At 40.1% G+C, this 16703-nt stretch overlaps 1 protein-coding gene across 4 annotated transcripts in view; it reads right to left on the minus strand.

The window, feature by feature from the left end:
- The window catches only part of UBE4B (ubiquitination factor E4B), a 110246-nt gene that overhangs the window by 57921 nt on the left and 35622 nt on the right, over positions 1-16703 (minus strand). For 2 of the 4 annotated variants that reach the window (XM_029228179.1, XM_029228180.1), the window contains 3 exons: positions 10376-10463; positions 9176-9320; positions 7210-7438 (listed from right to left, as the gene is read on the minus strand). In XM_029228179.1, coding sequence (XP_029084012.1) covers positions 7210-7438; positions 9176-9320; positions 10376-10463 — 462 coding nt within the window. Of the gene's footprint in view, positions 1-5469; positions 5614-6328; positions 6746-7209; positions 7439-9175; positions 9321-10371; positions 10464-16703 lie in introns of all 4 variants that reach the window. The other 2 variants (XM_029228182.1, XM_029228181.1) reach the window with 2 other exon arrangements.

Raw genomic sequence — 16703 nt, forward strand, 5'->3', positions numbered from 1 at the left:
AATCTGCCTGCTAATGCGGGGGACATGGGTTCGAGCCCTGGTCTGGGAAGATCCCACATGCCGCGCAGCAACTAGGCCCGTGGGCCACAACTACTGAGCCTGCGCGTCTGGAGCCTGTGCTCCGCAACAAGAGAGGCCACGACAGTGAGAGGCCCGCGCACCACAATGAAGAGTGGCCCCCCCTTGCCACAACTAGAGAAAGCCCTCGCACAGAAACGAAGACCCAACACAGCCCAAAATAAATAAATTAAAAAAAAAAAAAAAAAAAAGCACAAGGCAGTCAACGCCCTCCTGACTGGGCAGGTAATGGAGCCACCCACAAAGTGCCTCACCAGAGACAAAGATGGGCAGCCCAGGGTGGGAAACCTCAAAAAACCAAAAACAATTCTTGTGTCTTCACACCACTTAAATTTTGGGCTACAGTTCATGGTATGGTAAGATCTGTTATCTGTTAATTGGCCTGACAACAGAAAGATGAGGACTGTAATGAAGCAAAGGAAAAAACAAAACAAAACATAAGAACAAAACAGAAAAACCCACCCATAAATATAAGTAGTGTGGTGAATCCGCAGAAGGAGACAGGGGAGAAAGATATTTGGCTTTACCTGCCACGATCCCGCTCTCAAGCCATCTGCTATCCCTCCCTCTTCCATCTGAGGTTAGTGACTCAGGGACTATATTCACTGCACTTCCCAAAGATGAAATTTGCTAACACAGGCTTATAACTCTACACAGTTAAGGTTAAATTCCCTTTGAAAAGCTCTCACAGATGACAATGAAAATAGATCTTCCTCGTGTTTAAAATGAAGTATTTAAACTATACATTTCCTTGATCATAAGCCCCATCTTTCTCACGTTTTTACACCTCTGAAATGGAAAGTATCTGATATTTGATGCCAATAGGTCCTTGCCAGCTGCAAGGAGTCAGAGTCTGATGCTGTGCCTGTGAACGACTGTGGGAAGTCAACGCGCTTAGCTGGTGGCTGCTGATGCACTGACACTGGGTTCCATTCTCAGCCAAAACGTCCCCTTTCATTTTAACTTAGATCTGAACACCTCAAAGTCAACCGAAATGCCTTCACGAACATTTCGCAAAGGCATGAAAAATGACAGGGTGTGTACGAGACCGCCAGGCAAGGCAACGAGAGACACTCAGAATGTATAAGAGAAGTTTCAAAGATAAAAGACGTTGATGTATGCTGTGATCATCTGTCAGGCACCAAACAACACTTCCAAGTGACTTTCAAGAGAAGAGAAAGAAAGAAAGAAAAGAAACTAAACAGAAAGAAAAGAACAGAACAAAAGAAAAGAACAAAAGAAAGAACAGAAACTATGTTTCTGTTTAACTAAACAGAAAACATAGAATAAACCCTAGCGTTCGTCAACATGCTTCCAAATTATAAGATCAGTCCTAAGGGTGCCGAAGTAGATCATGAGCACAGCTATGCAAAGCGGCCAGTGTCACCAGGGATGTGCATGATTGTCAGTGGTCAAAACCGGTTTATAAGGATCTCTAGGTTTGAACTCAAAGAGCTGAACTCAAATTTTGAATGTGATACTGAAGGAGCAAGGGGTGTACAGTTTATATGCATCAAATTTATGCTATCAATGGACATTTTTAAATGTTTTAAAATAGTATTTCATTTTTTCCCTAAAGAAGTTGTTATGAAATTCATGATGCTTTTACAACCGTAACATGGAATATGACACTGGAAATATGTCATGTTTAAGTCCTAAGAGTATCTATAAAATTATACCTCCCTTGGGAGAATATGTGAACCATTTTCTGATAACGACATCAACAATCCAACTGAATAATGTAATTACTTCACATATTGGAAATACAGCTGAATCCTTCTGAAAACACAATGAAAATATTTCTGGGGATTTATACATGCATCAGATCTGTGCAAATTGAGTCCCATTTTAAATGTACCAAGAAAACTTGTTTCTTAAAAGGATTCCATCGCAGTTTCCATTCTTCTATTGTGGGAATAATCACCCTATTTTATTACTTTTTTAGATGCAGACTTTGGAATGGTATATTTTCTAGATGCAAGGCAAAGGCAGAGCTGGGCAGAGTCAAGCCATGTAAATTCCCTGAACAAATGTCTGCACTGTCGAAGGTCCTGGGGGCAGTACACTGAATCAAACAGATAAAGACCTTGTTATATGCCAACTACATTACAGAGAGGAGACAATTAAAAACAAAAATAGTACAGAAGTGCTTTAAGTGCTATGGAGGAAAAGAAAGGCAGAGTATGGGTGACAGAAAGGGGCAGGAAGAGTGTGTGAGTGTGAATGTGAGTGTGAGTGTGTGTGTGTGTGTGTGTGTACACGTGGGATGCACGGTCTTGCAGGCCAGGGTGAGAGGCTTTGGGTCTTACTCTGTGGGAGAAGGGAAATCACTGGAGGGTTTGGGGGACAGACATGGTAGAAAGATTTCCTTTCGAGCATCTCCGTTGCTTCATCTCCAAATAGTGATGGTCAGCAGAAGTAAGAGGGGAAAGGTCAATGTTTTCCACTATTTGCTAGTTTTCTCTTTCTCTATTCACATAGGCTCAGAACTTTCAAGATTTGATCTCCTTCACTGAAATATCTAAGCAGTGAAAAGAAGAACCCAATAAATGAAAGAAAAACTTCTTTCCAGTCCTCAACTTCCTAGGAAACAATCAGAAAACGTTTCCTCAGAATAATTCCTTTGTTATCTTTATTACAAAGATAACTCTCACTTCACTCATTTCCATTCCTGCTCCATCCCTTCCATTCCCCTCCATCCCTTCCATACTTCCTGTAAGGAAGTAGTTCCTTATAATTCTTATAGCTTTTTTCACAGAGCACACGAAACATTCTAGAAGGAATGTTTTTGCCTTTCTTAAATTAACCCTTATTATCACCACTATAAATAATTAACATAGGAATGTATGTCCTAACTACTTCACAAAAGATGTACAACCCATCGATTCCACTGGGCAAGCACAAAGGGAGATAGAAACGAGCCCCCTTGACTGCTGCTTCTATGACATTGATCTTACCAGGCGAGAAGTGGGTGTTACAAGTACTTACTTCCAAGTAAATAAAATTCTAAGATCAATTAGAAAAGGGGAAAGAAAAAAACTCTTCACCGACTGCCCAAATTAATCAGATTTTTCTGCTACTTCTTGGTTCTGACACTACGTGCATTCTCAAGTTCTTCTCTGTTTAATCAGTTATATATGAATACGCCCTGTCCTTCTACATTCTTTTTGATATAGATTCAGAATCTATAATTTCTAAAACCTGGACAGATCAGATTTCATTTTAACAGCCAGCAAAGGACCTGCCAACCGACTGGAGTGGAATTTTGTAATTAAGGAGTAAAATGTTGGCACTTTCTTGCCAAGGAACTGAGTAGATGTGTAAACTCTGGGCAGCGAAATAACTAGTAAGGAATGAGAACAACACAAGTTCCACTGGGCAAAGATGGAGAAGCCAGAGGCAGCTGGGTATGGTGGGAGGCATGTGAGTTCTGGACTCAGGATCTGCCTCGTACTAGTTGTGTGACTAACCTCCCTGTACCCACGTTTCCTGGCAGTAAGTAGGGGTGGTGCTGTGAGGATTAGAGTGATAACGTAGGCTGAGAGCTGACACAGTACCCGGCAGGTGATGCTCGTAACTATTCGCAGCTATGAGTACGTAATCGGTAAGATTTATTTCTCCTTATCAAGTCTAGATCTGAGACAAGGCTGGGATGTTAGAAGTCTAGAGCGGAGTCGGTGAAAGCAGCATACAATTCTGGTATCTTTGTTAGAGGAAGCTGGAATTCAACAGGCCCGGGAGAGACAGTGTTTCTCCCACAGATAGCTTACAGTAAAACAGATTAATAAAGCACTTTTATCAGGTACAGAAATTGATTCCTGACAAGGATGTCTGCTGCATTACTATAGTCATGGATTAGGACTTTATCTACATGAAAAAGACACTTCTATCTTTGGGAAATTTACTTGAGAAACAGTGATACAATGTTCAACCTAATACAAATATTGAGCTTCCTGAATCAATATTCGACATTGCACCAACACCCCTCTCTCTTTATATACCCTCTAATGATTCTTCTGAACACCGACGAATTGAATGCAGCGTACCTCGCTCCTACGGCTGTCTCTATTTATAGCCTGGAGCTATTTTTGAACACTGCTGGGCACAAATATCAACTTGGTACAGAGAAAACTTCAATTTAAGAGCAAAATTGTAAGACAATGAGTGGGAGGGTTAGAAAGACGGGGCGATTATATTTTCTTGCTCAAAGTCACCTCGAAGACCCAAGCGGTCTCTTTCACTCGGTTTTCAGGGGTGAACATTCAGCAACATCATGAGCTATGCTTTAGCCTCTGCTGCCATTCCACAGGCCATCTAAACAAATACGGTCTGGCTTTACCAAGGCCAAGGAGGTGAATGATTAGCAAAATTTAAGATTAGAAGTGAAAGCAGCGGGACTTCCCTGGTGGCGCAGTGGTTAAGAATCCGCCTGCCAATGCAGGGGACACGGGTTCGAGCCCTGGTCCAGGAAGATCTCACATGCCGCGGAGCAACTAAGCCCGTGTGCCACAGCTACTGAGCCTACGCTCTAGAGCCCGTGAGCCACAACTACTGAGCCTGCGTGCCACAACTACTGAAGCCTGCAAGCCTAGAGCCCATGCTCCGCAACAAGAGAAGCCACCACAATGAGAAGTCCGCAAGCGGCAATGAAGAGTAGCCCCCGCTTGCCGCAACTAGAGAAAGCCAGAATGCAGCAATGAAGACCCAACACAGCCAACAATAAATAAATAAAATTTAAAACATTTATTGAAAGGAAAAAAAAAAAAAAGAAGTGAAAGCAGCATCACAGTTATACCAGACAGTATGACCCCATATGCTCTTCAATGGATTGCCCGGAGTGAGCTGGAGAGGGACACACACTCACACACACACACACACACACACACACACACGGACAGACAGACATAAGTTCCAGCCCCTCTGCCATTCCTAAATAGCAGCAACCCATGCAACTGTACATAAGAGAACATGCCTCGCAGAGTAGATTTTGCTCACACCTGGCAGCTCATAAGAATACTCTTCCAACAGATAAATGGAGGGCCTCTCATTTTAGATCTTAGGGTGGGTGAACTTAATGATGACTGATCTTTAATCTTTGATCTTAACGATGACTGATCCTGTTCATGTTCTTGACAAATGATTACATGTAAGTTTTTCTCCAAACTTGTCAGGCAACAACTATGAAATTTTTTCTGTGTACCACTTTACCCCATGAGAAGGTCCTAATGCTTTAGTACATGCAAAGTTTCTCACATCTTGACTCTCCAGGCCACCTGGAGTCATTTGACCCTATCCTGTTTGGATTCAGAGCACACCTCTAATTAAGACTTATGAAAGTTAGTTCCTAAGCACCTAGGCACATGCAGGGGTCAGACTCCATTCCTCTGATACCTGGACCCAAACTGGACACAAGAAAACTCATCACCACCACCACCACCTTCATCATCACCATCATCATCATCTTCTTCTCCATCTTCATCACTACTGTCCCCAGAAAGTGCGAGGAAGAGGAAGGAGAAAGGACTGTCGTACATACTACCGTAACAAAAGCAAAAAAAGTCATCAGGGAACAAAGGAAAACAGAGAGGAGGAAAGCTTTTACAATTGCTGGCCTTTTAATGAAATCTTACGCTACAAGTTTTGTCTACTGACATGCAGAAAAATAATTCACCTAAATTATATAAAGGCATAGGAACACTTGAGGGGTGGAGGGCGTGGATTAATGGAGTCACGATACTGCTTCTTTCTAAGGGGCTGAAAACAAAGTGTCAAGGCATAACCACTTGCCAGAGGTAAGGGATCTGCTCCCTCAACCCCTTGGTCTGACTGTATTTCAACTATGATTAGCAACAGTACAAAACGTGGAAAAGTGGTCCTGTGAGCCCCAACTCTCAAATACAAGCTGCCCAGTCTCTGAAATTCATTTGTCATGAGGCATGACATGTGCACTCGATTTCAAACACCAAGTGACTTCTTTTTATTTTGTACAGGAAGGAGGAAGAGTGAGGGGGAAGAAGGGAAGAAAGGGTCTCACCATCAAGCAACCCATACTTTCTGATGTGACTGAAGCCTGGCTGGGCGTGGACTCGGGGCACGAGCCTACCGAACCAGTTAGACACGCGGGTTAATGACCCCAAACAGAGAAACACAGGTAACTGAGGTCAGTGCCACACGACAGTTCTTCCAAACCATGTTAATCTCCTCTCCCTGCACTGCAAACACGCACCCGACTCTCCTGCTGCATAGATACCTAGGAGAGCTCCTTAGGGAGGAGGGCCGTCTGCTCATGGCACCCGCACCGGGTGAGGCGGACAGTAAAGGTGGCCCTGCGCCGGTGGGTCTCTGTCGGGAGGAGCTGGCGGGCACAGCTTGAGGGCTACTAGCTGGGGTGGGCAGGCCTGGGGAGCTCGACAGGATGGAGCTGCCCGAGGACCGCGGGGCAGGAGAAGATGACGACCCCCAGGGGTGGGTGACAGTGTAGGGCCGGTACCGCGGAGACGAGGGCTGGCTTCCCGCAGGTGTCCCCGCAGCTGCGCCGTGAGGACTGAGGGAAGCGGGAGGAGTGGACGCCTGGCTGGCTGCCCGGGACGAGGGGGCCAGAGGCAGACTCATCATTGGCACAGAGCTCCAGACACTCATGCTGGGAGCTGGGCTAGTCTCATAGAGGCTAAACGAGTTGAGAAAGGGAGGAAAGGAGAGAAAATTGAAGAAAAGCTTGAGATAAATAACTAAAATGGAAAATATCATGTTTTTAAAGAATAGTATAATTTCACTTCATATCTCTAAGCATTCAAGTATACAGATCTTTTAGAGACTCATCTAAATAACTGTAATTAGACTGCCATACTGCTTTAGAGGCTATACTTATAATATGAGAAAGCCTTCTTTCCAAAGAATAATATACTATACACAATCATTTGTTCCTAAAACTTAACTTACCAATAGCCTAACCATGGAAAGCCAAAGAGACCCAAGTGGAAGAGGCAATATCTCCTCAATGAGTCAATCCATCCCCCAAACACAATGCATGTCATAATCTGCATGACAGGCCCACAAATGAACATTCCCTTCTCTTACATACTTCCTGGCTATTTTACCACCAATGAGATGTGCAAAAAGAACCACACCGACCTAGATAAAGAGCTGGCACCGAAGGAACCCACGCTGCAGAACATAGGGCTTGTTCCTGGATTGGAGCCGGTATTTAGCATGAGATTTCTGTCTGGTGACCGAGCTGCCGCTGCAATTGGCTGGGATGTGGCTGTCAGACTGGCAAATGGGTTCTCATCTCTCGTCTGAGTGGACATCATTAGCACTTCCATTAAAATCTGGCCAATCAAGTCCTTAAAATCAGAGAACACTGTTGGAAAGGCAGAATAAAGAAGAGGTTACACATGGTTCTTCATACACACGGTCCTTGAATAAGCCAAAGTGAACCAGAGAAGTTCGATGTGGTATCTTGGGTTGGATTCTGGAACAGTAGAAGGACATCAGTAGAAAACCTGGTGAAATCCAAATAAGGTCTGGAGTTCAGTGAACAGTAAGATCTTAGTTCTGACAAATATACTATGGTTATGTAAGATGTTAACATTAGGGAAAACTGCGTGAAGTGTATATAGGAACTCCCTGCACTATCTCTAGAACTTTCTGTAAATCTAAAATTATTCCAAAACAGAAAGCTTATTAGAAAAAAAACAAAAAAGAACTGGAGCCCAGTTGATGAGAGTCACTGCTGATATATATTAACTATAAAAAGAGCTACTCCCAACTACAGAGGTTAGTTTATCACACTAGAAATGCAAACTGGGTTAATATTTCTTCACCTCTATATGTTTATATAGTTAAACTATTAAGTACAAAGTTCAAAGTATTTTATGAAGGGTCTAATATTTAGTCACCACCTGCCTTTCTGGAGCAGATTCTGTCTTCTAGCTTCCTTCTTATTCTTTGCAGCTCCCAACTGCTTTACTGTAGGCCTTTAGATATATTTTAAATATTACTAAATAAATAAAATGTCTAACCCATGTAAATCTTATCTGATTTGTTATTAAAAATTACCACTTATATATGTACTGGACAGATTTAAGAATCTTAACATTTACAGTAATTACAAGTGGCAGGGTTTTGAAACTCACGGTTGCTAAGCTCATCTCTATAACCAGAGTTAAGAAGATCTCAGTGAAGTCAGAAGTAAACTATCCATCCACCAGGAACACAGAGGACTCGTGTGTGTGTGTGTGTGTGTGTGTGTGTGTGTGTGCGCGCGTGTGTGCGCGTGCACACGTGTCTGTAATGGAAGATAAGCAGCAGAGAAAAGGGAATGCAATCTCCTTGATGTTCATTCACTCATTTAAAATATATCTACTGAGGGATTATTAAGTGCAGGCACTGGGAATACATCAGTGAGCAAAACAGACAAAAATTCCTGCCATCAGGGAGGTTATATACTAGTGATACGGAGAAGAACACTCCGACGCACTTCCCCTCCCTCTTCTGTTCTCGAAATGACTGCTGTAGAGAAAAGTGAGTGTGCCCTGTAATGCTGGTATCTTGCTAAGAGTTTTATTACTTTGCTGTAAGTGTGGTTTAGTGTAGCCTCTTAAAATAGAATCCTGTAAACACTGCAAAATATCAACATGTGCTATCCTGCTAAGCAGTTTAATCACGCCGATTTACTCCACTGTCTCCATATGACCCAGGAGGCACTTACAGCAGGCATAGGTCATCCAGAGTGCCTCTCTCAGGATCCCCAGCGACTACCCAGTATACTCCTGCCCAGAGTATAAGAGGCGCTAATGCTCTCTCTAAGCACCTTCTTGCTGCAAAGGAAAAAACTTCAACCTTGAGACAGTAGAGACCATTAACTTATTTATACGGTTTTCTTTTAGAGAAACCATAAAAGTAAAAAAAATAATTTATCAATAAGATAGGTGGAAAGTAGCCAAACAGCAGTGTCCTCATCAAGAAGTATCCCTGTAATCAAAAATACAACTGCAAAGCAAGACAATGAATGTGGATAGGAGGGAAAGACAAAAGATTTTTCATCCTGGTTTTCTATTAAGGGCTCTGAAATAAGACAGCTGAGCTTGATTCCTACCTTCTTTTGGGTTCTGCTTAAATTGTGCAGAAAGAGAAGAAAGAAAGATGACATCTCTGTCCCGGTCCTTCCAGGAGACACGGAAGATCTTACAGACCAGCTGTAAGGCCTGTTCTTCAGACACTTCAGAACCTGATGAAGGCTCCTTGTGAGGAAGAAGATTTGAGGGTTAATTTCAAGTAGTAGGAGGTGTGAGTTAGACTTTAATAGAAATACCTAATTCTGATTTAATTTTTTACAAATGAGGATATTTTAGAAATGCATAAAACTATTCACCTACTGATTTAGGGAAAAATAAACTTGCTACTCTGACTTCAAGGTTACAACATGTAGGTCTCAAGAGCTTACAACACAAGTCTATGGGGTGGGGGGAGTATAAAACAGCAGGATTGTTATCAGGAATTGCCAAGGAAGACAGTGATAAAGGATGTACATATATCCCATTTATTTACTTTTCTGAATGCTAAAAGACCAGGTTGACATTCTAGGTATACAACCAATTTTTCTCTAGAAATTTTTCCAGAATTCAATGTTTTTCACTACTTTCCATCACAGAAAGTATCATATATGAAAGAACTTTGTAAACACTCAAAACCTATACAAAATAAAGCACTGCACCACCAGGAGGCTACAGTCCAGCTTCTAATAATGTTGCTGAACCCCAATAATTTACTGAACAGAAAGTGATGCAATTATCTCTACCAGTTCTACACCATGACACACACCAAAAACCCAAAAAATCCTTTTTCTAAGTATAGGAAACTAAGGCTCAGATGATAACAAAATATAAAAGCCTCCTGTTTCCTCACACTCTTGCTTCAATTCCCAGTCATTTCCCTCAGGATACAACCAAAGATGTGATGACCTACTTGCTTAAGCAATTAAAGACAGACAGAAAAAAATTCAAATTAGCTCTAAATTATTTGCTAACATTTACTAAAAAAAACATGGACCTGAAACAAAGATAACTGAAGGATTTTTATCAGGTAAAAGGACTGAGTTATACTTCCATTAATAAGGGTGATCAAGGCTACCCACTTTTCCTGAAAAAAGTAAAAGAAAAAACCCAGTCAACTAAATAGGATCTGCTGGTTTGGGGTGGCATTCTCTCATGGACTTTACAGATACAAGACATGAAGCAGTGTTTATTTATATTACCTGTAACTAAAAACAGAAGCAAGGGCTTCATCTCTTACCAACCTTATCGCTGAGGCTCCTTTTTTCTCTTCGGTCATTTTCATCAACTTCCATATTTTCAATTCCTGAATCCACATCCACCTGGGACATGCTTTAAGTATAAAAGACAATCAGTCTTTCACCTTTGATAAATCCACCCAATGTCATAGCTACTGGTTGAGGAAAAGTTTTTGTTTTTTGTGGTTTTTTTTTTTGGCCGTGCCACATGGCTTAAAGGACCTTAGTTCCCCGACCAGGGATTGAACCCGTGCCCTCAGCACTGAAAGCACCAAGTCCTAACCATGGGACCGCCAGGGAATTCCCTGGGGAAAAGTTTTAAAATATCAATCAAAATCAGTCAGGAAAGCAAAATAATAAAGGTTCATCTTTTTTCTCATTAATTTTTAAGAGCTCTTCATATATTAGGATATAAACATTCTATCATTCTTGTTGAAAATATTTTTCCCAAGTTGTCATTTCCTTAGGCTCACTTTCAAAAATAATAATAATATTGTTGGAAATATTTTCCTCAAGTTGTTATTTTCTTAGGCTCACTTTCAAAAACAAAAATTAAGAGCAGGTTTTCTATACATACTATTTCTAAATGATATACAATCAATCAGAGCCTGATTACAAAATCTGGTGAAGTACATATATTATTTCCCCCACATTAAATAACTGTCCCAGCACCACTTATTGAAAAGACCATCGTTTTCAACACCAATATGAAATCACCTACGTCATATGTCCAACTGTCATACGTGTGCAGGTCTCCTTCTGGATACTCATGGCTGTTCCATTAGACAATCTGTCTGTCCCTGAGCCAATACCACTGTGCTGTACTTACTACGACTTCACAATAAACCTTGCTATATGCTAGGTCAACGCCTCTACCTTGTTCTTCTACCTCAGGAGAGTCTTGGCCATTCTTGGCCCTTTGCTCTTCCACACGTACTTAAGAATCAGCTTGACAGGTTCCTTAAAACTCCTGTTGGGATTTTGACTAGAATTTCACTGACTCTATAGATCAAATTGGGAAGAAAAGACCTCATTATGTTACTGATCTATCCATGGACAAGGTACCTCTCTCCAAGTATTTAAGGTCTTCTTTCAATAAACTTTGATAATTTTCTCCCTAAGTCTTTCACTTCTTTTGCTAAATTTATCCTTAGGCACCATATGTATATATATATTTTTTGGCTGTGTTGGGTCTTTGCTGCTGCGTGCGGGCTTTCTCTAGTTGTGACAAGGGGGGCTACTCTTTGTTGTGGTGCGCGGCCTTCTCATTGCGGTGGCTTCTCTTGTTGCGGAGCATGGACTCTAGGCGTGCGGGCTTACTTCAGTAGTTGTGGCTCACGGGCTGTAGAGCCCACGCTCAGTAGTTGTGGCGCACAGGCGTAGTTGTTCCACAGCATGTGGGATCTTCCCAGACCAGGGCTTGAACCCATGTCCCTTGCATTGGGAGGCGGATTCTTAACCACTGCGCCACCAAGGAAGCCCAGCACCAAATATTTTTAAATAAAATTGTGAATGGGCCTTTTTAAAAGTTAAGTTTTCTAATTTGTTGTGAGTACATAGTAATGTAACTGACTTCAGACACAGACCTCTTATAAGCTACTTGTTTACTTACACACTGGGCTTATAAGGCAATCATTTTATCTCCAAATAATAGCTGTTTTGTTTCTTTCACTCCAATCCTAACTTGCTTTACTGCAGTGCGAAGGGTCCCATGTTGAACAGAAGCAGAAACGGCACTCATCCTTTTTTTATTCCTGATTTTAAAGAGAATGCTTCTAATTTCTTACCACTGAGTATGAGAGCTGCCGTGGTTTTTTGGTAGATGTCCTTTATATTAGTGAGAATAAGAGGCTATGTTGTGGTAACACATACACTCTGCAATCTTAGAGGCTTCACACTATAAGGGTTTGTTTCTTGCTTCCGCAAAGTTTGATGAGTGAAGCAACCTTAGGCCATCTTTAATCTATGCCGTCTGCAATATACAGCCTCCAAGGTCACTAGAGCAAGAGAAGAGAGGGATGGAGGAGGATCATCGGCTCAACTGCCTTCACCTAAAAGTGACACACGTCACTTCCATTCACAAGTCTACTGGACAGAACTAGTTGATTGGCCCCAATCTAATGGCAAAGGAGACTAGAAATGCAGGGGAGTCTGTGGAATATTTGGTGAACTCTGTCTCTGCCCTACAGTTTAAGGATGCAACTTTCTGTTTCCTGTTTGCTAAGATTTTTACCATGCATCAATGTTGAATTGTACCAAACCTTTGCAACTTCCAAGATTATATGGCTTTTCTATTTAATATATAATGTGGTGAATAATATTTATAGATTTTCTAATGTTAAAGCACCTTTGCATTCTTAAGATAAACCCAAGTTGGTCATGTTATATTATTTTTTTTAACTAATCTTTTAGTTGAAATATACAGAAATGTGCATGCATGATGTGTTTGGCTGAATAGTTTCACAAAGGAAACATACTAATGTAACCGACACCCAGATCAAGCAACAGAACATTACCAGCACCCCAAAAGTCCCCCCTCATGACCCTTTCAATCACTACTACGCTAGCCCACAGTAACTGCTCTCCTGGCATCTAGCCCCATAGGTGTTTTGTCTTCTTTTTATGTGCTGCAGTATTTGATTTGCCAATATCTTCAGACTTTTGCAAATATGTTCATAAGCATGATTACCATGTAATTAATTTTCTTCTTTTACATTATTCTTGTCTGGTTTTGTACATTAAGGTCATATTAGTCTCGTAAACTGATTTGGTAAGTTTAAAAATTACCTGAAAAATGTGTGTAAAGTTGGAATGCTGGAATTACCTATAAAATCATATAAGAAACGTGCTTTCTTTGGAAAATTTTAAAATACTGATTCAATTTATTTCACTTTTTTTGATGATTCAGGTTCTCTCTTTTTTCTTGAGTCAATTTTGGGAGAATGTGTTTTTCTAGGAATTTGATTTTCATCCAAATTTTGAAATTTATGTGCATCCTGCATATTTACGTTTTTCACAGAATTCTTTTTCAGTAACAAGTATTACTGAGTGCCCGTTCTATGCAGGCATTGTTCCAGGTGTCTGAGATGTCAACAAACAAACAGACAAAAAAATCCCTGCATCATGGAGCTTCCATTCTAGTTAAAGGGAGAAAGATAATAAACAATAAACAAAGCATATAGTATATGATAAATGCTATGGAAAAATTAAAGAAAACAGAGCAGGGAAAAGGCAATTGAGAGGGCAGGGCTTTCCCCCTTTTAAATAGGGTGACCTCACTGAAATGCTATCTGGGCAAAAATATGAAGGAGGTTAGCCATGCACATATCCAGAGGAAAAGTATTCCAAGAAAAGGGGTTTTATTCCCAATGTTTATTTATATTCTTTTTCCATTTTTCATTTTTAATGTATTATATATAGCTTTATATTCTCTTTAAGAAGCACACAGCTGCAACACACAAATGATGATATGTAATATTTGTTATTGTTCAGTTCTAGATACTTCCAAATTTCCATTATGATTTCTTCTTTGACTTGTATTTAGAAGCATGATCTGTTTTTAAAATTTCCAAATTCATGATGGGTTTTTAAAAGATTTTTTTACCTTATATAATTATCTAAGCTAATGTCAGAAAACATGATCTGTATGATTCTGACTCCTGAAACCTCTGGGTCAATGGAGCTTATCAGAAAAGAATGTGTATTCTCCAACTGCAGAGTGCCAAATTCTGTATCTTTCAATTTGAAGAAGACATGTTAAAAACCTCCCATTATGATTATGTCTGTGTCAATTTCCTCTAGTTCTATCAAGATTTGCCTTATTTCATGTTGCTATTATATTACTAAGTGCATATACTTTGGAAACTGTTATATCCTACTGGTAAACTGAACACTTATCACTGTACAGTGCTTATTTCTAGTAATACTTTGTGACAAAGTCTAATTTATTAATATACTTTCCCCAATTTTCTTTTGTTTAGTATTTTTGCCCGGTATATATTTTTCCCTTTCTTTTATTTTCAAACTTTCTCTAACCTAATGTTTCAGGTATGCCTTCAGTAAACAAGAATAAAGCTGTGTTCTATTTTGCTTTTAATCCAACCTGACGTTTCACTGTGATTTACTGTGATTACTGACGTATTTTCATTTCTTTTAACCATCTTATTTTGTGCTGTTTGCCTTTTTTAAAATCTGTGTTTCTTTCTTCCCTTTCTTTGAATTGACTTAAATCCCCTCCCTACCCACCCCAATTCCATATTTTCCCTTTGCTGGTTTGAAAACAAACTCTTTCTATTCTTTCAGTGGTTACCCTTGAAACTTTATCAAGTATTCTTAACTCAAAATCTAAAAGTTGGCCACTGTCTTTACCCCTCTCCCAAGTATACAAATCACTCCCCTTCTGGCTTACCTGCTACTGCTGTTCAGTACGTTAGATCTACCTGATGATTTACTTCTCTCCCCCATACTATTTCATAAACTGTTATCACTGTCTTACACCATCAGTGTTTAGGGTTACCACATATTTAATATTTTCTTGACTCATCTTTCCTTCTTGCATCTCAGACATTAGTCCTGAGACCATTTTCCTTCATCTTAAACTGCATCTGTTAAAAGTTCGGGTCTTCTGGTGGCAGGCTATCAGGTTGTTCTAGTTTGTTTTTTAAATCTATAAACGTCTTTATTTCACCCCTGCTCTTAAAAGATAGTTCCACAAGGGCACATAATTCCCAGCTGACAGTTACATTCTCTCAGCACTTAATGCTACTTCCACCATCCTCTGGCCTCCATCACTGAGACATCTATCTAACTATTGTTCTTTTGTAGATAATCTCTCATTTCTCTCCGGCTGCTTTAGACGTCTTTGTCTTTGGTGTTCTGCAATTTTACTATAAAATGTCTAGATATGAATTTCTCTTTGTTTAATCTGCTCATGAGTTGTTGGGCTTCCTGAATCTGAGGATTCATAACATTTATCAACTCCAGAAAAATCCTCAGCCATTTATCTTTTTGATAATGGCTTCCAAGCCAGCAGAGGAAAAAACATGGAATAAGGAGAAGGGTGGGGAATCTCCCAGTCTGCCTATTCTCTCCTTTTGACATTTCTATTAGATATATATTGGATCTGTGTCCTCTATATTTCTAAATACCCTTCATATTTTTCAGTTCTTTTTCTCTTTGTGGTACACTCTGGATAAGTTCTTCAGCTCTATCATTCCATTTGTTAATTTCTCTTTAGTTATTTTAATCCACTGTTTATTATTTTCATTTCTAGAAATTCTATTTGGTTCTTTTTCAAATGTGCTTGGTTGTTTTTATAGTTGCTTATACCTTATTCATGTTTTCCATACTCTTTTAAATTTATTTAAACATAAAAATTTTACATTCTGTATTTCATAATTCCAAACCCCCAAAACATCTAGGTGAATAATTCTGTTTTTATTGATTCTACAGACTCTTCTTACTCATGGTGGCTTTTTCTAGCATGCTTTAATTTTTGACCATGAGTTCATATTTCTTGGAAATTTTTCTAAGGACATTTTCTAAAGACTTGGATGATTTATGTTTATATCTGCTAGATGCCTGAAGACACTAAAGAGTCCATTATCTATGACAGTTCTTAGCCTGAGATTTTTCAGACTACCACGATAGTGTAAATTTAGGTTCTAAACCCATGTGAAAGTTACCCACTGGCCAAGAAATTGCAGAGTTGACTTGATTTTTAAAAATTCATCCACTCAGAGCAAAGGTAATAAGAACACAATTGTTTTTACTCTATGGGGTTGATTTTTTTCTACTTGATCTTCTTCCTGGGAGTGTAGTCCTTTCTGAATTCTTGTCTAATGCGGGGTAACCCCCGACCTGGCTCCTCACCCCAACCCACCAAGTGCGTGACACCCCAGTATCCTAACACACACAGAAAATGGTATCTGTCTGGCCCACTGACATAAACAGAGGGGGCTGCTTGAGGACAAAGGAGCCAGGCCCTGGAGGTCTGGCTGCCCAAGGAGTACTCAACCCTTCAGCAACTCTGTTATCTTGTCACAGCACACCTGCAACACAGGAAGGCTCTGCTCCAAGACACCCTGATCCTCATGGAGCTCCTAGAATATGGGGCTTACCTGCCTATACCCTTCCAAACTTTTAAAATTTCACCAAGCAGTAAATCTTTCAGAAATTTTTAGGGGCTGACCTATGCTTGCCAACTTTGCATTTACAAAATAAAGACATTAAAAAAAATTTTTTTTACCACCTATACCATTATTTCATAAAAGACATTCCAACACCAAAAACAAAAAGAGGTATACAGAACATTTCAGAATAAAACAAAGACCTT

The sequence above is a fragment of the Monodon monoceros genome, unplaced genomic scaffold (genome assembly GCF_005190385.1).
Source record: "Monodon monoceros isolate NGI ecotype Baffin Bay Population unplaced genomic scaffold, NGI_Narwhal_1 Super_Scaffold_18, whole genome shotgun sequence".
Taxonomy (NCBI): domain Eukaryota; kingdom Metazoa; phylum Chordata; class Mammalia; order Artiodactyla; family Monodontidae; genus Monodon; species Monodon monoceros.